At 51.1% G+C, this 25,978-nt stretch overlaps 3 protein-coding genes across 3 annotated transcripts; 1 reads left to right on the top strand and 2 right to left on the bottom strand.

Moving 5' to 3' along the window:
• On the bottom strand, positions 1-5,307 carry LOC148595857 (olfactory receptor 14A16-like). Its single transcript, XM_088540082.1, has 2 exons — positions 4,474-5,307; positions 1-57 (listed from the first exon to the last, which is right to left on the bottom strand). Exons 1-2 carry the CDS (start codon positions 5,305-5,307, stop codon positions 1-3), a joined length of 891 nt encoding a protein of 296 aa, XP_088396208.1.
• A 6,667-nt stretch (positions 5,308-11,974) lies between these two features.
• On the top strand, positions 11,975-19,781 carry LOC148595856 (uncharacterized). The gene is made up of 2 exons (XM_088540081.1): positions 11,975-12,822; positions 19,706-19,781. Exons 1-2 carry the CDS (start codon positions 11,975-11,977, stop codon positions 19,779-19,781), a joined length of 924 nt encoding a protein of 307 aa, XP_088396207.1.
• A 3,275-nt stretch (positions 19,782-23,056) lies between these two features.
• LOC148595855 (olfactory receptor 14C36-like) lies at positions 23,057-24,716 on the bottom strand. The gene is made up of 2 exons (XM_088540080.1): positions 24,131-24,716; positions 23,057-23,061 (listed from the first exon to the last, which is right to left on the bottom strand). Exons 1-2 carry the CDS (start codon positions 24,714-24,716, stop codon positions 23,057-23,059), a joined length of 591 nt encoding a protein of 196 aa, XP_088396206.1.
• Between the last annotated feature and the right edge of the window lie 1,262 nt (positions 24,717-25,978).

The raw sequence follows: 25,978 nt of genomic DNA, 5'->3' as shown, positions 1-25,978 counted from the left end.
TCACAGTAGGTTCAGGGGATGAGTCACTCTGCCCATCTCATGCTGGTCTAGAAGTCCCTGACATGAAGTGGGAGTCAGAAAAATCCTACAAACTCCACAGGCAGGTCAAGTGATTCCCCTTTCAAACCTGAAGTGAGCACAACATAGAGGTCTGCAAGAGAGCTCCTTGTCTAAGCTGCAATTGCAATCACTGGAGATGGAGGATGGGAGTCAGTGGCTCCTGCACAAACACCTGGGGACAGCTGAAAAGACTGAGGCGGTCCAAGGCATGTGCCAGTGCCCACTTGCTCTGATGCAGCTCCTGGGAGACCTGCATCGTCCCAGAGCACCAGGGCACCTGCAGGAAAACCATGCCCCATTGCAGTGCTTGCTGGGCAAGTGCCCCAGGTTGTGCTGAGTTTCCTACCTCTACCCTAATCAATGAATTCCAGCACTGACTGCAGGGAAAATTGTCCCACCTGCATGCAGAACTGTCCCACCTACATGCAGAATGCTGCAAAAAGAGGAGGCACATCACTCCAAGCTGGAGTCCACTCCAAGCTGTGCTCTGGTCTCTGAACTCTCAAACCCTTCTAGCTTCCCTCCCCTGAATTCCTGCTCACCCTGTTAGATTGTATGAACAGGGACTTCTTCAGCGGCACCTTCACTTTTCTAGAGATTGCTTCAAGAAATCTGCCATCCTGCCCTGTCCCTCAGGCTAGGCAGCTGTGACAGTCACAAGTGCTCCATGTGCCCACCTACAGCACCTGCACACATACACCCATGGTGCCTATGGCACTCGCATGGTCTTTGGGTGCCTGGCTCCCCTTGAGTATCTCCTTTCTTGTGCTTATTGGCCAAACAGGCCCAGCAAAGGTGCTACTGGTGCTGTCAACTGGCAGAGTGGGCAAAGGCCCTTCTGGAGCTTCCTCACAACCTGCTGATCTCTCCATGGGCTTTGCAGTCTTCAGTCCATGTCCTTGGAGTGGCCTTTGCTCTGGCACAGTGATGCACAGAACATGCCTCCAGCAGCAGCATCCCTGCACATCTGGGCATGCGCTCATGCAACAAGGGGAAACATGTCCTAAGGATTCATGGTTTAATTCTGCATTTCAGATATCATAATTCATATTGCTTTATTGTACACTCATACCCACTTATTACAAGCTGAAAATTGAGAGAACAATGAGCAAAGATGTTTTTTTTACTTTACTTTTTCTTTTTTAACAGGATTTGGAGGAGGACCTGGAGCTGAGCCCACAGCAAGGCAGCAAAGCTACCAGGTGTCACATTTCATTTGGAAGGAGACTCTTCCCATCTGCCCACTTGAAGGTCATCAAATAGATGGCCAAGCCGGTGAGGAGAGCCTTAAATTGGGAGTGAGTCAGGGGAGAAGAAGACTCCAGCAAGAGAGAGAAGGTGATGGCCTGAAATGATAGGGAAAGGTGCAGGTGAGAGAGCAGTGGGATGCAGGGAGCGAGGCTTAGGGATGGAAAGAGAGCCAGTCAGGATTGTTGGTATGAGGATTAGTGGGCAGAGCACCAGCTATGGCTTTGTGAAGATCTCTGCTATAGATCTCAAAAAAAGCAATAATGATGAGGTCCCCAGGATCTTCACCAAGACATCGTGATGGCGTCTTTCTCCATGGTCTCCACCAAGGCATCATGATGGGATCTCCATAGTCCCCACAGAGGCATCGTGATAGGGTCTTGGTGGTCTCCACCGGGCATCGGAATTACATCCCCATGGAAACCACCAGGGCTTTGTGATGGCAGTGGCATCATGTCCATAAGGCCGCTGTGAGGGGACGGGCCCCATGGTGACCATGCCCTTGCTGGGGACAAAGACCCCAGGCTCCCCACTCTGGGGACAGCAGCTCCATCAGGAGGGAGCAGCTCCGCTTGGTGCCACTGTCAGGTCCCCACAAGAGTATCCTGAACATGGACAAGGAGCGGCAGGCGAACGCCTGCTCCCAGCCCACAGACGGGCTCTCCGGCTTGCAGGAGAGCGGGAGCGAGGTGGGCAGTGGGGCTGAAGGGAGAGGCAGGCAGAGGGGATGGCACCAACACGAGGAGCACAAGGATGGTGTTGAAGGGGAGCCGGGATGAGGGAAGAGTTGAGAGCTCTTCTGGGGAAGGTTCATTTATTCCTGGCTCTGGGCGTTGATGTAACTCGGGTAGATTTAGTTTGCGCAAAGTTGGCCATGCCAAAACAGAGCATTCCCTTGAAGCTGGTCCCCAACTTCCTGCACCAGGCGAGAGAGGACGACACCTCCGAGTGCGACGTGCTCTGTGCAGAGAGTGAGGGGTGGCAGGGACAGCTGTGGGCAGGGGGCTTTTCTGAGCACTGGGCTCTGAGTGGGACAAAGAAACCTTACAGGTATAGGCCTGATGGTAACAGAAAGGTTTAGAAATTTTTTTTAAAAACAAATCTAGAAAGAAATTAAAAGCAAGAATTAAAGCAAAAAAATCATTTGTTACACTTTCCGCCTTTTTTCGTTGTTGTGTTTTAATACACTAGATTTCGGCATGATCATTTGTTCTTGAAAAGGGAAGTGATTTTCAGAAGTGGGTGGGATGCAGTCGCAGAGTCCTGCACAGCTGGTGCCATTCCAGGTGCCGTGGTCCCTTGTCCCCAGCCTCCCTCTGCCGCTCTGAGGGGCTCTGCTCTCCCGCAGGTCCCTGCGAGAGCTCTCAAGCCCACGCAGGTCACTAAGAGACACTGGGACATCTCCAAGTCCCGCTGGGTGCTGGTGCTCGGACACTTGAGCTCTGCCTGCAAAGACGAAGGGCTGTTTTCAATGTCTTCCAGTGATGAAAAAGTGGAAATCTTCAGGAAGTTTCTGAATCTGCTGTGAAGAACTATTTATCTGCCCTTGCCTTTCAGTGTCCACTGCTCTCTCCATTTGACTGTAGAGGAAATCTCTGTGATCGCCCCCATATTTTCTATGTCTTGAATACATTAATCATTTCTGCAGCCCCTCTGGGCAGCCCCTCTCCCAGCACAGCACTCACCCCCACTCCAGGCATGTTCTGGCCCTGGGGGTCTCCTGTGCTCCATGGTGGCTCCATAGCCCCTTCCAGGAGGATGGGCATCTGTCCCAGCTCTGTAATGAGTGGGACTGTCCTCAGCAGATCCCTCCTGAGCACTCACCCTCTCCATGGCACTGGGAACCCACAAGTGGCAGCTGAATCCAGTCCTCTTTCCCTAACTCAGGAACATGGCTGCACAGCCTCTCTGGTGTACCAGCCAAGCCTCCCGCATTTGTATCATCACAAAATTTGCTGGGAGTGCACTCTGTTCCTTCTTCCAGGTTACTGATGGAGAAGTTGGAATAGGATTGGACCCAATACTACTCCCTGGGGGACACAGCTGGCTCCAGGCCCCCAGTAGACTCTGTACAAATGTCTGGGCACAAGTAGGAAAACCTGAGAGAACGTGGGGTCTTTTCCTAGCAACTACTAAAGAAAGGCAGAGTTTCCTCCTAGCTCCTGCCCATGCAGATGTGCTAGAAATCCCAGGCATGTATCATGGCCTTGCAGGCCTACTTCAGTGTCACTGAATCAATTGTCCAAAATGAATTACAGTCACAGTTTACATTGTTAACATCTCCAAGTGTCTCAGCTTCCTAGTGAGTGTGGCTCTAACACTAGTGAGCATCTAGTGCTATTTCAGATGGCCAAGGAAGATGCCCACCGGGCCCTGACCAGGCATTCTAGAAAGATGTGAGTATCACATTTGCTCTATCAGAGCAATAGACATTAGCCCGTGCCTGGGACAACCCTGTCTCTTCAGATGTCACCTGGTGTCACCAGGCAATTGCCTCCCACCCGAACTGCCATGGGAAGGCTGCCTCTAGACTTTCCTTCAATTCACTCATGTTTAGTTTTGTGTGTTGGAGATTTGCATGGAACCATGGAAACCCGTGCTGACACTTGGTTGCCATTTCTGTCATATTAGAGAGATTTGAGATCACACTCTAACCATAGCCACGAGAGCTGAGATCTCCTAAACAACACTGGACCCCTGGTCTCAGCCCGCCTGCCCTTGTCCCGCCGTGACTCTGTATCCCAGAGGTCCCTTGGTGTCAGTGCTGGAAAAGACACTACAGAGGGAAACTCTCCTCCCTGCACGGGGCAAATCCAAGGGAGCTCAAAGAAGCGGCTCAGAGAATCCCCCCTCTCTGCTAGTGAAGGGGGAAGCCTGGCTTCCTGCTTTATCATGGTCTATGTTTAAGTGCTAAAGGAGAGATTCCTGTGCAGACGTGACAAAAACTAGGCATCTTTATTTTAGTATTTGTTAGTTTAAGATGGATGTAAAAGAGAGAATTTAAAAAAGAAATGCATAAAATACAGCCTTGATGCCAGATATCCTGGTGAGTGAATGAAACAGTTGTTATCACTGACCTTGTTCCCACTGGATGAGTTTCTTCAGTGCCTCCTTGAGCTCCTTGTTCCTCATGCTGTAGATGAGGGGATTCAGTGCTGGAGGCACCACGGAGTACAGAATGGACACAACCATATCTAGAAGTGGGGAGGAGATGGAGGGGGGCTTCAGGTGGGCAAACAATACAGTAAGGACAAACATGGAGACCACAGCCAGGTGCGGGAGGCACATGGAGAAGGCTTTGTGCCGGCCCTGCTCTGACGGGATCCTCAGCACAGCTCTGAAGATCTGCACGTAGGACAACGCAATGAAAGTGAAACACCCAAAGACTAAAGAGGTACTGACAACAAGAAGCCCAACTTCCCTGAGGTAGGAGTCTGAGCAGGAGAGCTTGAGGATCTGGAGGATCTCACAGAAGAACTGCTCCATCACATTGCCTTGGCACAGTGGTATGGAAAATGTGTTCCCAGTGTGCAGGAGAGCATTGAGGAAACCACTGGCCCAGGCAGCTGCTGCCATTTTGACACAAGCTCTGCTGCCCAGGAGGGTCCCATAGTGCAGGGGTCTGCAGATGGCAACGTAGCGGTCATAGGCCATGACTGTGAGGAGAGAAAACTCTGCTGAAAATAAGAATGCTACCAGGAAGACCTGGGTAGCACATCCTGAGTAGGAAATGATCCTGTTGTTCCATAGGGAATTGGCCATGGATTTGGGGATAGTTGTGGAGATGCAGCCAAGGTCGAAGAGGGAGAGGTTGAGGAGGAAGAAGTACATGGGGGTGTGGAGGCGGTGGTCGCAGGCTACGGCTGTGATGATGAGGCCGTTGGCCAGGAGGGCAGCCAGGTAGATGGCCAGGAAGAGCGAGAAGTGCAAGAGCTGCAGCTCCCGCGTGTCTGAGAATGGCAGGAGGAGAAACTCGTTGAGGGAGCTGCTGTTGGACATCTGTTCCTTTGCAGTAGGAAGAGGAAGAAAAGACATGGACAAGTTAGAGAAAACTTCCCTGAGTGAAACTTTCTCATATCCTTGCCTAAACACACACTCATTGCTTCCCCCTCCATTTTAGCAGGACCATCCTTGAGTTCTATGGCTTCAGCTCTTGGCCTTGATGCTGGGGGAGCAGCGCTGGCCTCTCCATCTGCCTTGGTCCCAATTACCCTGTGCTCTCACCTTGGAGGTGTAGGACACTTGCACTCATGTTACCCTGAATTAAATGACACCATGGAGAGCAGAGGATTCCTTTACATCATGTCCACCAGCACTCTTTTGGTGGGGGTGTCAGGCAGGTTTCCGCCCTCCCCTTGGAGCCAGCGACACCTTGGGCTCTTACCAGCTGCCCACATCCACCTCCCTGCAGCGATTCTGTGACCTCAGATTCCAGAAGGCTTCTCCTTGGGGCACCCAGACAGCACCTGCTGTAACGGGGGAGCTGAGCTCTTCCAGAGGGCAGCTTGCAGCCCAGACAGGCACCCAGGGAGACGGCAGGATGTCCTAAGGATGGGGTGTCCTGATGAGAGAGGTGGCTCAATCCAAGCTCCTCCAACTGCACTGCCCTGAGCCCCACAGCTTAGAGGGCACTTGGGCACCTCACAGTCCAGGACCCATCTGTAGGGGGACATTGTACAGGGGGGTGCCTCTGACCGTCCTTAACCTGGACTGAAAAGGCTGACATGCAGAATCACTGAATTTCGGTAAACAACTTTTAAGGAAGTGTCTCCTGTACTTGAGGAAGTTCCTAGGACTGAGATGCTGTTTTTAAATCTTGCGGTTAGACGCTTGGATACGGCTTAGCAACCTATGATATGTTAGCACATTAATGCTTGTAACCAATTACTGATGCTCTGCCGAGATGTTGCTATGCTAATTGCTATATATTGTGATACGTAACGCGAAATAAACGAAGTCAGTTCCAGCTTCTATGAAGTTGCTGTCTGGCATTCCTGACCCGCTCCAAGCTGCAACAAGTGGCGCCCGAACAGGGACCAGAACAGGGTCCAGTACAGGAACTTGGCACAACGGTGCGGGATTCCGGAGGACGACGTATGGGTGCAGCCGAGTGATCCGACCAAGAAGGTGGACCGGAGCGGGTAAGCCGGCCGTGAATGCGCACACGGGAAGACGGCGTGGGGTAACGGCTAGAAGCAGAATTCCCAGTGCACGTGTACATGGAGCGAGAAGCTGCTGAACAACTGCTGCTGGAGTTATTAGCAAAAAGGGAGGCAGCAGTGAGCACGAAGAAGCTGTATGAGTTGATTAAGTGGGCAAGGGGGAAAGGACATTTAAAGGAGCCACAACTTGTTTTTAGTATAACAGAGTGGCGTGAGATAGGGGACTCATTATGGGAAGCCACTCTGGAGGGCAGCAAAACTGCCAAAGAACTGGGTCAAACTTGGCGCGAGGTGGCGAATCAGCTCAAGTGTATGCAGGCTGAAAAGAAAATGGTAGCAGCTGCGACGCAGATGCTGCAAGGGGAGGAATCGTCTCCCGAGGGATTGGCAGTGCAGAAGGGCCCCCTTGGACGAGGCGCTACTGCAGTCCCAAAGAGCACCGCCAAGGAGTTGATTGACAGCGTTCTCGGAGGCGGGTCGTCGCAATCTCAGCGTCCCTCGGAGCCACCACCTTTACCACCGGAACCTGTGCCAGCTGGATCGACCCCGACTCCCGAATCGCCAGACCAGCCAACCGCGACTCCCGAATCGCCAGACCAGCCGTCGGCGCCACCACCCCCAGCAGGGGCAGCTGGGAATAGACCACAGGAGCAACCGCCGGAGCGAAGCCGGGACCGACCCTCTGATAAACTGTTCCGAGAAGCCTCTAGAGCACTGGTTCAAGCTCAGGCAGATGGGCGAGCAACAGATGGGGGGTGGTCTGGGGCTTCCGAGGGGCGTTCGGGTCCGCGGGTTTCCTCTTCGCGTTGGTCTGGGGTTATCAGGGATGCGATTCTGGAGGGTCAATGGGAGCCGGCTATGAGGGTAGCGTGCCCGGTAACCTTTGAGCCGGATGGTCAAGGGGGGGCAGCGGGTAAATGGGATCCGTTTGATTGGAAAATTTTGAGCCAATTAAGGGATACGGTCGTGCGTTGGGGGATCAAAGGCGAGCCCTCCAGACAAATGCTATCCTACATTTTTAACAGTGATATGCTTCTTCCTAGTGATTGTCAACAAATCGCAAAATTAATTTTGACACCGGGTCAGTTACTGTTATGGGAAAGACAGTGGGCAGCTCACGCGGCACGTGAATGCGCTGTGCCGCGGGGGCAGAATGACCCATTGTTTAATTTACGGCCCGAAACGGTCATAGGACAGGGAAACTTCGCGGATGTGGGGGTGCAGATGCAGTATCCTCCTATTCTTTTGAGGCTCGTGACACAGACCGCCTTATCAGCGTTTATGTCTTTACCAGAGGAAAAGAAGGGGCCGTCTTTTGTAAATGTTAAACAGGGTGTGAACGAGCCCTTTGGTGAGTTTGTGGATCGTTTGCTTAAAGCTTTAGAGGAGATGGATGCGCTAGATGAAAGAACTAGGAGGCTTATGGCGCAGTCCTTAGCAGTTGAGAATGCTAATAAACGAACTAGGGATGTGCTGGTGACATTGCCTCAGGGAGTGTCCCTTGAGGAGATGCTTGAAGAGATCGTTCGTCGGGGTGTGGGAAACCCAGGAGCATTTTTAGGGACTCGGATAGAGCAGGCATTGCTTGATTCAGCCGCTCAGCAGGCGCAAGCGACCCGAGTGTTAGCGGCGGCACTGCAACCCCTTGTGGGAAAGGGACAGAGGAAACGGCCAAGTGATGATGGCCCTAAGTGCTTCCGGTGTGGTCGTCGAGGACATATTCGGAAGAATTGTGATGAAGGGCGTGTTTGGTGCCCCCGATGTCAGACAGACACTCATTCCCAAAAAGCGTGCCGATCAGCCCCTGGTACTGTCTTTTCGGGAAACGGGAATGTGAGCGCGAACCCTGCCCGCGCGAGGAGAACAATGGTGCAGGGGGGGAGCTCTGGCTGCCTGCCACAAGGGGAAGCCTGGGCATTGACCTGGCAGCCGCAGTAAGCATCTGTCTACAAGATGCCTCCCCCGTGCGAATTCCTTCCCAGTTTAAAGGCTTACCTTGGTCAGGGAAAAGAATTGGGGGGTTGATATTGGGTCGATCTTCGGCGGGAATGTCTGGTATTTTTGTAATACCTGGGATTATTGATTCGGATTCGGAAGGGGTAATTGAAATGGTGGTATACACATTGACCCCACCGGTAACTATTGCTAAAGGTAGTAAATTGGCTCAATTAGTTCCTTTGCAGAATTTGTTAGGGGCTATTAATCCCCAAGCAGCTTCATTGCCGCCACGGAAGCAAAAAGGTTTTGGGTCCACAGGAGGACAAGCCCTCTTAACTCTAAACATGAAACATAGGCCATTAGTGAAGGTGCAAGTGAGTTTCCGGGGCCAAAGCGTGTGCTGTCAAGGGTTGATGGACACTGGTGCAGATTGCACCATCGTCTCAAGCGAGTGTTGGCCACGGCATTGGCCAAAAAGGATAGCCGCAGCGTGCATTGGAGGTGTAGGCGGGGTTCAACAAACAGAGGAAAGTGTTTACCCTGTACAGCTTACAATAGATGATCAAGTGGTCAGCACTCACGTGTCTATCCTGCCGTTGCCTGCTCCTATTCAAATGTTGATTGGCAGGGAGTGCATGGCTCAGCTAGGAGTGGTTCTCTCAACTGCGTCAAGACAGGGTTTTCCTTAGCGGCTACTGTTGAGCAGCCCGTTGCTATCACCTGGATAACAGAAGACCCTGTCTGGGTGGAGCAGTGGCCGCTAACGAAGGAGAGGCTGCAAATAGCGGAAGAGTTAGTAGAGGAACAGTTAAAGGCGGGTCATTTGGTGCCCTCCACTAGCCCATGGAATACACCGATCTTTGTTATCCCTAAGAAGTCAGGGAAGTGGAGGTTACTTCATGATCTTCGTGCAGTTAATCAACAGATGCAGGCGATGGGGGCTTTACAGCCCGGCCTGCCTTCTCCTTCTATGATCCCGGAAAGTTGGTACTTGTTGATAATTGACTTAAAAGATTGTTTCTATACCATTCCACTGCAGGCCCAGGACTCCGTCCGCTTTGCATTTACGCTACCATCCATAAATAGGGCAGCACCTGCTAGGCGTTATCAGTGGGTAGTGTTACCCCAAGGAATGAAGAACAGTCCGACAATGTGTCAATTGTTTGTGGCCGCGGCCCTGCAGCCATTGCGTACACAGTGGCCACATACATTGATCTATCATTATATGGATGATATCCTTTTTGCACGAGCAGAACCTATTACGGTAAAAGAGGAGGAAGTAATTTCAAAGGCCCTTCGGGAGCGAGGGTTGCAAATTGCACCTGAAAAGGTACAACGTACTCAGCCTTGGAAGTACTTGGGTTGGCTTATATCAGAAGCTACCATTAGGCCACAGAAAGTAGAATTGAAAGTGAGCCTGCGCACGTTGTCTGATGTGCAAACCTTTATGGGGGATTTGCAATGGGTACGGTCTGTCCTAGGTATTAGCAATGATGAGATTGCACCATTAGTGCCTTTACTAAAAGGTACTGACCCAGCGACGCCAATCAGCCTGACAGAGCAGCAACAACAGTGCCTTCGGAATCTCTCCCAGGTCTTGTCTCAGCGGTTAGCCTACCGCCGGAGGTTGGACCTCGGTATAACCTTACTACTGTTAAAGGGGCCGACTAGTTACGCTGCTGTAATTAGTCAGCTCATTAAAGAAAAAGGGGGAGAGATGCAGGTATCGGTGCTAGAATGGGTATTCCCTGCAGTGCGTCCAAAAACAGCTATTGCGACACCCTTTGAGATTCTGGGATCTCTAATTCGGAAAGGTAGGGATCGGGTCGTAGCGATTGCAGGGGAAGAACCGAACATGATAGGTCTACCGATACAAAAGGGAGATTTAGAGTGGGCAATTAGGCACTCGACAGCTCTGCAGTTGGCGTTGTTGGATTTTTCAGGGGACATAATATCGCGCCCAGTGTCGGGGAAAATCGGTCACTTGTTAAACAGTTATGATTGGGTCGAACGCCCTAAGCGATCCAAGCGACCATTGCCAGATGCGGTAACGGCTTTCACAGATGCAGGTAAAAAATTGCGCTTGGCTGCAATTACCTGGCAGGATGGAGATCGATGGGAGTCTCAGACTTTATCCGCGGAGGAGAAGGATTCCCTTCAAACCTTGGAATTGAAAGCAGTAGTTTGGGCCTTCACCAAGTGGGTGTCGGTACCCTTGAATGTGGTCACTGACTCCTTATACGTAGCAGGAGTGGTAGACCGAATAGAAGGTGCCTTGATTAAGGCCATGGAGGATCAGCGATTGGGAAAGTTGTTCCTTCAATTAAGGAAGGCGATTATGATGAGGACTGAGTCTTACTGCGTGATACATATCCGTAGTCACACATGGGAACTAGGCCTAGGGGAAGGGAATGCCCGAGCAGATAGGTTGGTGAGTGTAGCCCCTCGGATGGGACCATTCAATCGGTTTGAAGCAGCAAGAGTGGGTCATGGAATGTTGCATACTAACGCTAAGGGTTTGGCAAGGCAGTTTGGGGTATCATTGGAAGATGCACGGGGAATTGTGCAGGCGTGCCCACAGTGTAGCCACCATGGTCCAGGATTGGGTATCGGGGTCAATCCGAGAGGACTGAGGGCCTTAGAGCTGTGGCAAATGGACGTCACTCATGTGTCCAGCTTTGGAAGATTGAAATATGTCCATGTTTGTGTGGATACCTTTTCTAAGGTCATATGGGCAACGGCACAGCCTGGAGAGAAGGCCATACATGTAAAAAAGCATTTGTTAACATGCTTTGCAGTCTTGGGGGTACCTGAAAAGATTAAGACTGACAATGGCCCTGCGTATATTAGTCAGACGCTCCGTCATTTCTGTGATACCTGGGGGGTGGAGCACAGTACGGGTATTCCGCACTCCCCTACGGGACAAGCAGTGGTAGAACGAGCCCATCGAACCTTGAAAGAGTATCTGGGAAAATTTGAAGACATTTCTGACCCAAAAGAGCGCCTTTCTGTTGTTCTCTTTGTGTTAAATCATCTGTGTATTTTTGGTACGGAGGAAGTGCCCCCTATTGTCAAACACACGCAGTGTGTTCCTCCCGTGGAAACCAGAATGTGGGTGCGATTTCGAAACCCGAAAACTGGAATCTGGGAGGGTCCTGCTGAGGTGCTGTTCCTCGGCAGGGGTTACATGTGTGTTTCTACCATTTCAGGTCCCCTGTGGGTGCCCAGCAGGTGGACGAAGGTAGCGGAGGGGCCGACGCCATCCACGCAAGATGAAAACATTTCTGGTACTGATTCTCGCGGGCCTTAGTGTCTGTGAGTGGGAGGCTTCGGTACTCCACCCACGGCTGTTCGACCCTCGGCAAAATATATGGGTAACATTAGCCAGAGAGCTAAATACGACACAATTTTGTACTAGCTTAGCGACACCCAGCACACCTTTTGTGACCTGTCTGGTAGGGGTCCCACTTGATGACAGTGAAGCTGCGGTTTTTGCGGCTCACTATGATGACAGTTGTAAGAATGCAAATAGCAAATGGTGTGACTATAAGAATATGTCTGTCGTGATGTCGCAGTTCGAGTGGTGGGTTAACGGCCAGCAGGATCTGGATAACCCGCCACAGGAGTTAGAATTGCTAGATTCTCTTAATGCTACTGCTTGTGCTTTCTTAGATACCAGCGCCGAGGCAGTGCCACTGCCTTGGCCAATGCGTTTATCTAATAATACCACCCCCGTAGATCCGATTGGCAATAGTTTAAGTTGGGAAAACTGGTGTGCCGGGTCCGTCCCTGAGGTTAAAGGTAATGCCCTGCCTCGTAAACTTCCTCCCGGATATTTTCTTATATGCGGAAATCGAGCCTGGGCTGGCATTCCAGCCCAGCCTATGGGAGGACCTTGCACAATCGGTCACCTTAGTATGATATGGCCACATGGGCCTCCTGGGAGCCGGAAAATAGCAGTTAGGCGACGAAGGAGTACAAAGGTTACTGTAGGTAGTGATTGCAATGATGATGTTAGTTTATGGAATGATTGGGAAATAATTTTTGCCTCCTTTTTTGTGCCGGGAGTGTCAGCTGCCCGAGCTCACAGGAATATTGAACGTCTTGCATGCTGGGCAGTTAAGCAGGCAAACGCAACCAGTATTGTGCTTAGTGAGTTGTCAGATGATTTAACCCAGGTACAACACGCTGTACTGCAAAACCGTGCCGCTATTGATTTCCTGCTTCTTGCTCACGGGCATGGGTGTCAGGACTTTGACGGAATGTGCTGCATGGACCTGCAAGATCACTCAGCAGCTATACATCGACAACTCCACGACTTGATCAAACATACGGAGAAAGTAACAAAAGATGTTGGGTTTTTCGGACTCGATGGGTTAACTGACTTGTTTGGAATCGGGGGAGGGATGAAATCGTTGGTGAAATCGCTACTAATGTTGTTACTATGGGGACTGTTGCTTGTAGTTGGTTTAATGATCACTTGGACCTGTTTACGCGCTTTAATATCACGTTTGTTAACTGCCTTGTCACATAATCCGAATCTGACACCTCAAGGTTGGCTTGCTTCTCGGGGACATTTGATCTAAAGAAAAAGGGGGAAATGTAGGGGGACATTGTACAGGGGGGTGCCTCTGACCGTCCTTAACCTGGACTGAAAAGGCTGACATGCAGAATCACTGAATTTCGGTAAACAACTTTTAAGGAAGTGTCTCCTGTACTTGAGGAAGTTCCTAGGACTGAGATGCTGTTTTTAAATCTTGCGGTTAGACGCTTGGATACGGCTTAGCAACCTATGATATGTTAGCACATTAATGCTTGTAACCAATTACTGATGCTCTGCCGAGATGTTGCTATGCTAATTGCTATATATTGTGATACGTAACGCGAAATAAACGAAGTCAGTTCCAGCTTCTATGAAGTTGCTGTCTGGCATTCCTGACCCGCTCCAAGCTGCAACACCCATCTGCATGGCAGGACCCACAGGGCCAGTGTCTGACCTGCATCACAAACCCCCTGCCCACAGAGTCCAAGGGAAGGAGAAGGGCAGCGTGGGCAGGTGGGATCATGGAGTAACACCATGATAGCTGTGCCGAGGGAGGCAGGGCCTGGCAGGGACAGAGAGGCACTCAGATGTGTCTCCTCTCCTGGACATCCGGCTGCTCTGGGACAACTCCTGCCCTGGCCCCCATGGCCTGGAGTGCAGAGGGCTGTGCTGGTGGGAAGGGGCGCTGCAGGAGGCACTTTCCTCTCACCCTCTCACCATGATTCCATTTCCTGGAGCCATCCCTGCAGAGCTGCTTCTCTGTATCCACATCTCTGCCCTGTCCATGTTCATAGACCCCATCGCACCCGCTGGGTGCTCAGCTCTGCCCTGCAGACACCTACCAGGGGCAGGACCCTGCCCAGGGCACCTCCGTGTTTGCAGGTGCAAAAGAGCAGGTGAGACAAACCTTGCTGAGGCTGGGGAGGGGATGTTGGCTGTGTCTGCAGGCAGAGGGGTTGGCGAAGGCAGCCGTGATCCCTCTGAGTGTGTAGCTGGGAGTCCCTGCTCTAAAGCACGACCAGCTCCAAACAGGGGAAGCTGGGAGAGCCACCCTGACAGATCCAATCAGCTGCTGAAGGCGCCAGGTTCAGAAGATCCCTCCAGGAACCGCAGCAGTGTAGCCCTGCAGCCAAAGACTTACCGTGTCAAGGGCTGGGGAGGTTTCTGCCTGCAGTGAGCTCAGCCGTCCTCCCATTCCCAACTGTCTTTCACTTATGAGCGACTCATCCCAGCCTGGTGCCTGCGGGCAGTGCCCTGAGTCTTGGTGCTCCTTTATGAGGAGCTGCTCCTGGGCAGAGCTGTCTCTCTGCAGCGCCTGCCAGGTTGCCATGGGCTCCCGCAGTCCCAGGAGCCAGGCCCAGCTCAGGAGCAGGGACCCAGCTGCAGATGGGACATTTTCTGTCCCCTGTGCAGCCTCCAGGCATTTCTGGGGCTCCAGGGCTGACAGTTCCTGCAAGGCAGCAAGGTCATCCCTGGCAAAGGTCCACTGATGTAAAGACAGAGAGTCCATGGAACAAATCCAGCATGCAGCTGGCCTCATCAGAGGATGGTTGTCTAGGAGAGTGGACACGTCCTGCTATTGAAGCCTCTGCTTCCATCCCATAAGAACTCAGAACACTTGCACAGGGGCAGGAAGGGAGTTAACACCCTCATGCTTCAGGAGGTGATTTAGAGCAGTTCAGCAGTACAGCTAATGCCCATTGAGAAGCTCCAGGAGCGCAGTAGGATTCAGTTTGCTCTTGTGCACTCCACAAACTCAGAGGAGGATTCCCTTTGTCCAGCTGCTGGGGTGCACAAAACGGCTGCCTGTATGGGAGCTGGTTTTCTGAGCTCCCACTGCAGTCACTGGGAGAAGTGAATCAGCCGTGCAGCACACTCGCCCCTTTCGACTTTTTCCAAGGGGGAGGCAGTCCACGTTGGACAGAGCTGCTCCAAGACAGGTGCAAATGTCCACTTGTTCTGACAGAGCAATGAGGAGATCCATGTCCATTGCAAAGAGCTTGCATGATTCTGTGCAGACACTTGATTTCATGCAAGGAAACTGGTCTACTTGGCTGTGTCAGATGCCTGAGGTGTCCAGCAAAACCGCCACATTCTTAGCATATTAAAGAGGGAACCAATAGGAAAATCGGTCCCTTTGAATTAGTTGGCAAGCACCTAGGACACCTGGGTTTCATACATGCTCCCCCAAAGTTGAGTGCCACCACTGCCTTCAGGAAAAGTCCCCCTTGGAGACAGATAACAGCTCCCCTCCTCTGGTTAGCCATGCTACTACTAATGCAGCCCCACAGGCATCTGGCATTATTCACATGACCCTGCACCACTGCCTCATATGGCATCCCTCGTAGCACCAAGGCCCTTCCTCTCAGCCCTGTCCTCAGTTCCTCAAGTTTCTATCTGTCCTGGCAGACAAGGTTATATTCTTCCCCACACTGTGGTACTGCCAGGAGCTTTACTTGGTAGTGGGTGGCAGTATGAATAGCCAAAACAACCCGAAAAATCTCCAGTTTAGAGAATTTCAGACTGGACATAAGGATGAAGAAATGACACCTGAAGGCTGGTGCTGTGGTGCAACAGGACACCCAGGAGGAGTCAAGGATCATCCCATGACTTTGGGAAGGAACAGCCAGTGGGGATGCAGAGATAACAGCGAAGGGAAGGAGATCCCGTGTGAGAGCAAAGTGGGGAAACAGGGTGGGTGTCTACGGGCTGCATGGACACAGCTGCAGGCATCAGACAGCATAGGACAGGCTCTGGTGGAGACAGACAAAGGCACTGCCAAGGCTCAAAGACACCAGAGCAGGTCAGCATCTTCTTGGCTATGGCTGTTGTCTCTGCCACCAAGGCCCGTCAGGACACATGGGCCTCAGTGTCCCTCTTGCTGACACCCCGAAAGGTGTCATATCATTGTCCTGCACTGAGCACTGCACACCCCCACCCACACACTGTCCCCAAGAGGACCTGGAAAACATGTTGGGGAAAGGATCTCCTTTCCCAGAAGCTCAGTGGCCGAGCTTGGACATTTTGCCTGATAAAACACATCAAGAGTTAATGTGGCATCAGAGCCACCTGCACGTTTCCTCTGCCTACCAGCCCCTGGAGACACTTTACTGCTAATAACTATCAGTGGGACCCATTAAAACTCAACAAAATGTTGGGGGTTGATCTTGACTTTGAATTCTCCTCTCAGTAACTGAGGTTCATGGATTCAGCATGAAATACACCATGGAGCTCATTAAAATGCAAAAAGCTCTCACAAACCATGTCTCTCCCTGCAATTTTTGTCTAGGCTTGCATGACTAATTGGAGAGGTTTAGGGACTGTAGCTGGAAGGTGGAGACATAAATAATATACAAGTATTTCTGATTTTACAGGTTTTTATTGTTACTATTAACATCCAGCTTTCAGAGTAATCGACAGCAATATTATGGAATTGGAATCAATCCAGAATGACTCCCAATGAAGTGTGGACATCTAGGAGAAGCAGTGTCTCAGACCTCAAGCACTGTACGGACATTCTTCCTTCCCTCCCCAACCTGCCATTTCTCACATCAGTCACCTGGGACTTCCATCATTCTTCTTAGAAGCTTCTCTGTTCTACCGAAATCAGCAACTGAAAGTTAGAGATCATCTGCTGCAACTCCCAACTGCTTTCCTTAGAGAGTTCCTTAGGGAACTAGCTGCAAATAAACACAGGATTTTTCTTAACTGCAATGAAACAGAAATAAAGCATGAAATAATTTCATACATAATAATTGTGCTCTTTGAGTGTAGGATAAGTCCAGCATGTCAACGATGAGGTTCCCTTGCTACAAGGAACAGCCTTCCTGAAAGACAGAGCAACCTTTAAACTCCTGAAGTGCAAACCAGGAGCTGGGTCCTGGAGTGAACAGAGAGTAACAGGGGGAGTCACAAAACTGCGGTTCTACAATGGCCAACTCGTGGCCTGTAAAGATGGTGTTAGAAATTTTCAATTTAAGCAGGACATGTGGGAATGGCACAGCCATACAGCTCCTGGGGGTCCTGGGTCATGATGTGGACCATGCTGCTTTTGGAGATCCCAGACTTGCCTGCGCTTCTCTACAAAAGTAGGGAAAAGGGCCTGATGCAAGACCCTAGAGAAGAGGGATTTTCCTGGCTGCTCAGAGCAACCCAAAGAAGGACTTGGGGCTGTCAAAGGAAACTCAATCCCCCAACATCAAAAGCACTGGACCCTCCTGGACCCTTAGGATGGGAGCAGGAGGGGGCAGGGGAAACATCCACGTCCTAGACTTCCTCCATCAGGCCTTCAGCTCTGCAGCTTCTCATGGCTTCAGGGGAGCTCCCTAAACCAATACTTACCATGACTCTAGTGCATCGAGCAGACACAGAGGAGACAGGAGAGAGAACGGATAGAGACCCCAGGGTGCAGAGTACGCCTTTCTGTGCCAAAGTCAGGATGCTAGAGGCTGAATAGGCAACCGAAAGAAAGGAGGAAAGGCGTGCTTTGCTTTTCAGTGTCTGGAATGCCACATATCTGAAAGCTTCAAGAGGGATGCAGTCTCCCTTCAGCAAGATTTGCTCCAGGACTGTGCAAAAACTACGGAAAGAGGAATGTTGGTTGTTGGAAGCTTCAGCAGTAGGGGAGCTGGGAGATGGTCATCTCACCAACTTGTGAACAAGTCAAAATTCAGCTCCTGAGACACGGCAGTGCCTTACAGGCTCCATACAGGAGCCTGGACAGAGGGATGCAGTGTGTGGGCCTGTCCTGAGACAGGGCCCTGGGTCAGAAGTGCGGGAGATGCAGAGTGCCAGGGCTCTACAGTTCCCAAAGACAGGCAGGTGCCAAGAACTATACCCAGGGGAGAAACACTACTTGGAGGTGTAATGGAAAACCCCAAAGCCTAAGTAAGGTGCAAAAGAGAAATGGCTTTCCTCGGGGTCAGATTAAAGAAAGCTGGGCAAAATTCACAGGATTTGGAGAAACTTCCTCAGATTTTCTACTTGGCCTGACCCGTGGTTTTGGAGCCTATCAGGAACCAGGGAGAGACCAGGGTATCCAACAGTGCTCCCTCTGCTCTCCCAGCAGGACCCTGGGGTGGCAGGCTGGGCTCTGGGAGCAGAGCGCTGCAGCACGCCACTACCTGCACACCTAAACAGAGGTCCTCAGCCTACACCTGCCTCTGCATCAAACACTAAACACAGCAGCAGGCAGGACATCCCCACAGCAAGCCCAATGCTCCATCCCTTCCATTCCCTTCCAGTCCTCCAAGGCCTTGCAACAGGCACACGGGACTTCTCCTGACCCATCAGCTGCTCACACGGAGGTGACCTCACAGGTGCAAACCCACCACATCCCTGCTGCTGCCTGTGGCCTTCAGAGACAGCAGCTTCCTCAAAGCCCTTCCCCACACAGGAACCACTGCTGCCCTCTCAGCTCCTCTCACCACAGAGACCCCCCACCCACCGCCCACGCCTGCCTGCCTGCTGCCGGCCAATCAGGCACTCACAAAGACATGACGTCACAGCGCCGTCCCGCCCAGCTCTCTGGCCCTGCCCTCCAGGGCAGCAATGGCCTCCCCAGCCCTTCCCCGCCAGGAGCCCAGCCCGGGCTCAGCAGCTGCTCCGCGGAGATGATCTCAGCAGCGCAGAGCCCCGCAGGGCCCGGCTGCTGCCCAATGAGGCGCTGCGGGAGCGGTGACCTCACAGTCACCAGGCAGAGCCAGCCCTGCTGCTGCCCAATCAGCTCTGCCCGCAGCGGGGACCTCCCAAGCAGCAGCCACACCCTCTCCCTGTGGCTGGCCTATCAGGGGCTGCGGCAGCAGTGACCTCCTCGTGCCCAGGGCAGCCATTGGCTGTGAGGCCCCGCGGGGCTCCTGGCTGTGCTGGGGCTGTGCGGGGCCGGGGCAGGGAGGGGAGCCCAGCTCGGGGCTGCGGGTGCTGGGGGTGCTGGTGTGGGGGCCTGGGGGGCTGTGTGAGCTGCTGTGTTGGGCTCAGCCAGCACTGCCCACCCCGGCGTGGGGGAGAAGAGGGGCAGCCAGTGCCAGGGAAACCTGCCCTGGATTCTCTCCTTCTGCCCCCAGCACCCACACAAGGGTTGGAGCTGTCCCACGGGAGCCTTGGGGCTCGGGGAAGTCCCATCCCCAGGAGTCTTGGCTGCCACGTTGTCCCCAAACAAGGTGGGACCCTCAGGCAGGGCTCCTGAGGCAGCCCCCATCCTTGTGCAGCTGCTGCCACGGCCTGGGATCCACAAGGGTCTTTGCAGTGATAGTTTCTGTGTGACACCTTGGGAAGGAGCTCCTGAAACTGGGAGCCTTGGTGGAGAGCAGCAGGATCACTGGGAACAAGAACTGAGGTCCAGGCTGCGGGTGTTGATCCAGCAGTCCCCATCTCACTCGTCGGTCCCCATCTCATTTGACTCCATCAGCAGTTTATGAGATGACCAGCTCCCTGCTCTGCAGCTGATGAAGTTAGTGAATATTCCTGCAACCTCCTTTTATGCTCTTCCTCATCTCTGCAGTAGAGTCCTGGGGACCATCTTAAAGAAGAGAAACCCCATCTTCCTATCAGGGATGTGGCTTTCCAAGTCACTGCCAAAGGAAGGACTTCTTTGGGTTGCCTATTCAGTCTGTGGCAGCTCATCAGTGATGCTGTGAGCCCAGCTCTTCATGCTGGGGGTCTTGGCCCATTCTCTCCCCTGTCTCCTGTGTGTCTACCTAAGTCTCCCATTCCCACATGTCCTGTTTAAAGTGACAATTTCTAACATCCCCTTTAGGGCACTATCTGGACACATCGTGACTCTTCCCGATACTCTGTTCACCCAGAGACCCAGCGGCTGGTTTGCCCTTTAGGGAGGTTAAAGCTTACTCTGTCTTTCCGTAGTCTGCCCCATTAGCCAAGTCCTTACTATATGGACGGAATGTATGGACATAGCATACATTCAAAGAGTGTCATTATTTTCCATGAAACTATACTCTGTTTTATTTTTTATTTTTGTTTCCTTGTAACTAATAGACGATCCCCGTGTGCCTGTTGGCAGCCAGTTGTCAAAGTAAAGCAGGTGAGAACTGGGGCAAGTGAACTATCACATTGAGTGCAGACTTAGGTGGACTAAGGCTGGCTTTCCACATGAGTGATTTTAATTCTCCAGAGACTGATGAGGGAAATGGTAGTGCTGGGGAGCTGAGGAGAAAGATTGTGCATACAGTGCCTGATCTCTGGGGCACTGCTTTTCCTTCATGTGCTGCCTTCATTAGGAGTCACTCTGGATGGCTGTGAATTGGACGGTGTGCTGTCACCTATTCTTTAGAAGAATAATAGAAAACGTTAAAAAGATGAAATACTTGTATATGATTGTTGTCTTCAGCTTTCAGCTACACTTCCCAAACCTCTCCAATTAGCCATGGACACTTGAAGGAAATTGCAGGGAGAGTCCTGGTTTATCAGGGCTTTTTGCTTTTTAATGAGCTCCATGCAGTACTTGGAGGTGAGTCCATGAATTGCAGCTACTGAAAGGAGATTGAAGATATCTGTGAAGAAGTCAAAGTCAGAAGGAAACCCTAAAGTTTTGTAGAGCATTAATGGATCCCACTGAGGCCATTAACTACAACAACTCACCAAGCGCTGATTAAAGCTAAAATATATAATCATTGGTAATAGTTAGGTAGAGATAATACTCACTTGGCTCTGATGCCGATACACCCTTGATGTGTTTTATCAAGGAAAATGGCCAAGCACAGGCAGAGAAACCCTGGGAAGGGAGATCCTTTTCTCCATGTGTTGCCCACATTTTCCCTGGCATCAGTGTTTGGGTAGGGGTGTGCAATGCTGAGTGCAGGACAAACACACGACACCTCCCAGGGTTGCCAGAAGGATAAAAGGGGTAAAGAACTCCTGATGATTCGGGGTAGGCCTCGGTGACAGATGGAACAGCCATAGTCAAGAGGATAAAGACCTCCATTCTGTTGGGGCCTTGGCAGTGCCCTTGGCCATCTCTACCACAGGTCGTCCTAGACCTGCTCCTGCGTCCCTGCAGACTATGGACACCCAATCTGCTTCCCCAGCAAGTTCTCACAAGAGGTTCTCCTTCCCTTCCTTGAGAGCTTTTCCATCCTCAGTGGATGTTTCTTGAAAGACAAAGCCATGGGTGGTGACAGATTCACTCTGGGTGCCCTGTAGCTGCTCTACCCTTTAAGTGATATTTTTTCATCCTATTGCCCAATGTGAGCTTCCCAAGCTGTATTTTGGTCCTGTTTCCTCTTTTCATGCTGCTTCCCACTACCAAGGAAATCTCTTGGCAGCCCCACAATGTGGGAACGAATACAACCTGGTGTGTCACGACAGAGTGCAACATGAGGAACTGAAGTGCCAGGGCCTGAACGACAGGCCCGAGTCGGGGTTGACTTAGAGATGAATACAACACTGCCTTTGCAGTGCACAACACTCGCCTGTAGAATTGTTCATGCCAGCTTGCACGGAGGCTTATTAAAATGTAGATTTTTAAGCTCTTCTGTGGCTGTTTTTTACCTTGAAGGGAACCCTCCCACCCGAGGCCTTGTCTCTGACAAGATACCCATCCCACATGATAGGGAAAGTATGCCACATCAGATGTTACCGCTCACAATCAAAATGCAAGTTATCATGATTTGCTGATTTGGCTCTATAAAAGATGGACACTCTTGCCACAATTTTGGAGACCTCACGGGTGGATGCACCACGTAAGACCTCCCAGTTGCCGGGAAGGTTCTCTAAATCCTCACCACAACAGGGACTCCCCAGCGACTGCGGATCTGGATGATGATGACATATGATGGCATATTTAGGCAATTGGTGATGTATCTTTTAGTCACTATTCTCTTTCTCGTATAGTAACGGTTAGGTGCATTACCTTACTTATTTTGTCTGTTGCTAAAACCAGTGTGTAATAAGCTTATTTTGTTAAATGTATCATTCCGTACTGCCTTAATATAAATAGTGAAATAAGACCATTCTTTCCAGTGGCGTCTGTTTTTTCCCGTCGCCCCATCTGCCCCAGAGCTGTGCAGGTGATCTTCTTTCTCATTGTGCTCCTTTGCATGCCCCAAGCCCCCGGGCCTTGTGGCCCTGAGTAGCAAGTGTGTGTTACAAGCAGGATGCAAATTATTGCCAGATCACTTTTAAAAGAAGGGAAAGATGCCTTTTATCTTGCTGCTCTCCAAGAAAAAGCAGCCCAGCCTGAAGCAGGCAATGCCTGTAACAAGACCAAGCAAGGTCGAGCAAGGTCTTTCCTTGCGCTCAGCTTCTTCTATTCCCAGTTGTCACTTTGACCATGCAGGTGGCAGGTGAAGTTGTCTGAGGTGTGAAACACAGGAATAACACCAGAGGAGAAATTGCCACTTGTGCACTTTGAGATATGATCGTGACACATGCAATGGTGCAGTGTGACAAACAGAGAAGGGGTAAAGGGAAGCAAGCTAACCCTCAGGAGGCATGAAAGCAGTGCGAGATGCAGTGTCTTAAATGCAGCATTCCAATGTGAGCCCCTTTTTGCATCTATCAGGCGGTGCTCAGAGAGTCTCTGATGTGTGAAGGTCGCTTGCGAAGGGCCAGAGGTACAAGCAGTGTAACTGGAGGGACTCGATTTCTCCAGTTCATGGAGCTCTGTCAGACATGTGCACCGAACAGTGCAAGAGAGTCCCCTCAGAGCCCATGGTTTTGTGGGTGTCCAGTTTGCTGAAGTGAGCGCTTCTCAGATCCTCCTCCAGCAAGGGAAAGTCTTCCTTTCTCCATTTCTCCATGGTCTCCAGGGCCTAGGATTCCTGAGGGTCACTCTTAGCACTAAAGCCTGTGGCAAAGGTGGCCTTTTCTGTGTCCTCTCTCACCAGGACTCTTGGCCCATTTAGCAGCAGGCCTGTATTTTCCCTAGTGCGCCTTTTGTTCCTGCTCTATTGTTGTATTGTATTTTAAATAATTATTTATTATTATTTTATCAGGAAGGTAAGAGTCAAAATTCAGAAAGAAATAAATGAAGAGCACATGTTTCATGCCAAGTACATGGGAATGACAAGTGACTGCACACAGGACAGTTTTTGGCACTGACATTGTACCCATAGAAGTTTCCTCAGTGCCTCCTTGAGCTCCTTGTTCCTCATGCTGTAGACAAGGGCGTTTAGTACTGGAGGCACCACTGAGTACGGAATGGCCAGTACAGAGAGATCCAGAGCTGGGAAGGATTTGGAGGGGAGAGAGGGGAGATAAAGCGGCTAAGGGTGACATTTCAGTGCCCCTGTGACCAGGAGTAGGAGTCAGACCCAACCAAATGGGTATCACGACCTCTAATGCCTCCGGGGGACTGCAGATGACTGCACAGTCCAGGGCACCTGGACTACAGAGCATTTCCAAGGGTGCTCGTTGTGTCCAGTTGTGCCTATACATCCTGCCCCTGGTGTTTGATAGAAGGTGACCCAGAGGGCTCTCCGTTCTCCCTTCTTCCTGACAGTTGAGTCCTCACTGCCTCTCCTGAGACTGCAGAGTCCTCTTTTGCCTGCGAATCCCCAGTGCTTTACCTCAAAGAAACTCCATCTTCGAGGACCTCTCCCTTTATGAGGCTCTACTCACAGTCCATCCAGGCATATGCTGTCCCAGGAGGATCTCTGAGTGCTCTCCTGACACCTCCAGCTTCCCCTCCATGAGAACAGCCCTTTGACACTGTGCCTGAATACGTAGGAGAGCTGTGCATGTGTAAATCCATGACCATTCAGCATCTCCACTATCCTTGGACTCTGATAGGGGAATTCTCAAACCAGCCCTTGGTCTCTGAAAGATCATTACATGATTCTGAGCTCTGTGTTGCTGAACCCATGGAGAATCCTGTGCAGCAGGCCCTTGAGGGGTGCAAGTCCTTGGGCCTATTCTTGACACCATCTTTGGAGGAAAAGCCCAGCTTTCACACACTGTACTGATAGAAATTACTTTATTACAGAGACTGTTGGGATTACTGTTAGGGAGCCAGTCCTTGTCCAGCATTCAACACAATTGAGGGTATCAGGTGAGACAGAGCAGGCACCGTAAAAAGGGGAATGAATACAAGTAGTTCTGTAGCAACAGGATAACAATTATTATCACTAGTAAAAGTCATAATAAGAATAACTTGAAGAAACAAGGCTCAATCCAGTTATGGGATACAGAAAGAGTCATTTGTGGAGAGATGTGGAAAAATTACCACTGCTTAAAAAGGTCCATGAAATCACTTTCTTAATGGTATCCTTGATCTCCTTGTTCCTCATGCTGTAGATGAGGGGGTTCAGTGCTGGAGGCACCACCGAGTACAGAACAGCCAGCACCAGATCCAGAGATGGGGAGGAGATGGAGGGAGGCTTCAGGTAGGCAAATGCACCTGTGCTGACAAACAGGGAGACCACGGCCAGGTGCGGGAGGCACATGGAAAAGGCTTTGTGCCGGCCCTGCTCTGAGGGGATCCTCAGCACAGCTCTGAAGATCTGCACGTAGGACAGCACAATGAAAGTGAAACACCCAAAGACTAAACAGGCACTAACCACAATAATCCCAGCTTCCCTGAGGTAGGATTCTGAGCAGGAGAGCTTAAGGATCTGTGGGATTTCACAGAAGAACTGCTCCACCATGTTGCCTTGGCAGAGGGGTAGGGAAAATGTGTTCCCAGCGTGCAGGAGAGCATAGAGAAAGCCACTGGCCCAGGCAGCTGCTGCCATTTTGACACAAGCTCTGCTGCCCAGGAGGGTCCCGTAGTGCAGGGGTCTGCAGATGGCAACGTAGCGGTCATAGGCCATGACTGTGAGGAGAAAAAACTCTGCTGAAAACAAGAAGACCGTGAAAAATATCTGGGCAGCACATTCCAAATAGGAAATGACCCTGGTGTTCCACAGGGAATTGGCCATGGCTTTGGGAACAGTCGTGGAGATGGAGCCCAGGTCGAGGAGGGAGAGGTTGAGGAGGAAGAAGTACATGGGGGTGTGGAGGCGGTGGTCACAGGCTACGGTTGTGATGATGAGGCCATTGGCCAGGAGGGCAGCCAGGTAGATGGCCAGGAAGAGCGAGAAGTGCAAGAGCTGCAGCTCCCGCGTGTCTCTGAATGGCAGGAGGAGGAACTCGTTGAAGGAGCTGCTGTTGGACATTAGTTCCTTCGGGGCCCAGGAGTCCTGTCCAAGGAAGGAAAAAAAGCCAAAGTTAAGCCAGGCTTTTCTGAGCCAAACCATTTCACTTTCTCAAGGAACTCCACACATTTCCTGTCTCCCTTATTTCAGCTCCCTTTCTGGTGCTCCACTTTGAACTGGCTGAGTGTGCCAAGTTCAGCAGGGACTCCTGCCCATAGCTCCGGAGGAGTTGTTTCTGCTTTGCTGCAGGTGGAAATAGATGCACTAGTCTTTGAGTGGTATTTGTGGAGATGCCTTGGAATGGCATATTACATTTCTTGGAATGGACTTAGTCCAGAGACCAAGTGGGAATATTCTCCATTCACCAGTATGAGAGCTGAATACAGCCCTCACACCAGTTGCATCTGAAGGAGAAGAGCTCTGTGAGGGATTCACCCCCATCAGTCTTGCCCTCCTCAACAGAGATATTTGTATCTGAGTCTGCCACACCAGATCTCACTCCAACAACGGGGAACAACAATCAAAAAGAAACAAGGATAGACCTTACCCTTTCTATATGTCAAGATGTCTAGCAATAGACCTTGTCCTCATGCCTCCTTTGACCCTGCACCCTGCACCCTGCACCCTTATTCCAGGCACTGCAGAGAGAAGGAGTAGCTTTGATGCACACAAGCTGCAGGAGACAATGTCCACCCCTTCTATGGCAGGGCTCTTCAACATTTAGAATTCAAATCTTCTCTGCAAAAGGACAAGTGGAGGAGTCTGATGATATATAAGTGTGCGTATAAATAATATATATGATGGTGTACACACATACACACAAAGGTGCCTCCTCACTGTGGGAAAATTATTTGATAGAGCAGAAATTTTTGGCGCTTCAATCGTTCTCAGCATAAACCCATGTGCATCCCAAAAGGAAAAAAAAAAAACAAAAACAC

Source organism: Tinamus guttatus, unplaced genomic scaffold (assembly GCF_059628265.1).
Source record: "Tinamus guttatus ecotype Peru unplaced genomic scaffold, ASM5962826v1 Tinamus_guttatus_pri_ptg000053l, whole genome shotgun sequence".
NCBI lineage: Eukaryota > Metazoa > Chordata > Aves > Tinamiformes > Tinamidae > Tinamus > Tinamus guttatus.
The sequence above is the reverse complement of the archived record's forward strand: the minus strand, read 5'-3'. Positions and strand labels throughout refer to the sequence as shown.

Coding starts and splice junctions, on each gene's coding strand:
- LOC148595855 (XM_088540080.1), bottom strand. CDS start 24,716: ATGGCCTATGACCGCTACGTTGCCATCTGCAGACCCCTGCACTACGGG.
- LOC148595856 (XM_088540081.1), top strand. CDS start 11,975: ATGTCGCAGTTCGAGTGGTGGGTTAACGGCCAGCAGGATCTGGATAAC. Junction 12,823..19,705: donor ATCGGGGGAGGGATGAAATC/GTTGGTGAAATC, acceptor CATCCCCTTTAG/GGCACTATCTGGACACATCG.
- LOC148595857 (XM_088540082.1), bottom strand. CDS start 5,307: ATGTCCAACAGCAGCTCCCTCAACGAGTTTCTCCTCCTGCCATTCTCA. Junction 58..4,473: donor TGTCCATTCTGTACTCCGTG/GTGCCTCCAGCA, acceptor ACTTCATGTCAG/GGACTTCTAGACCAGCATGA.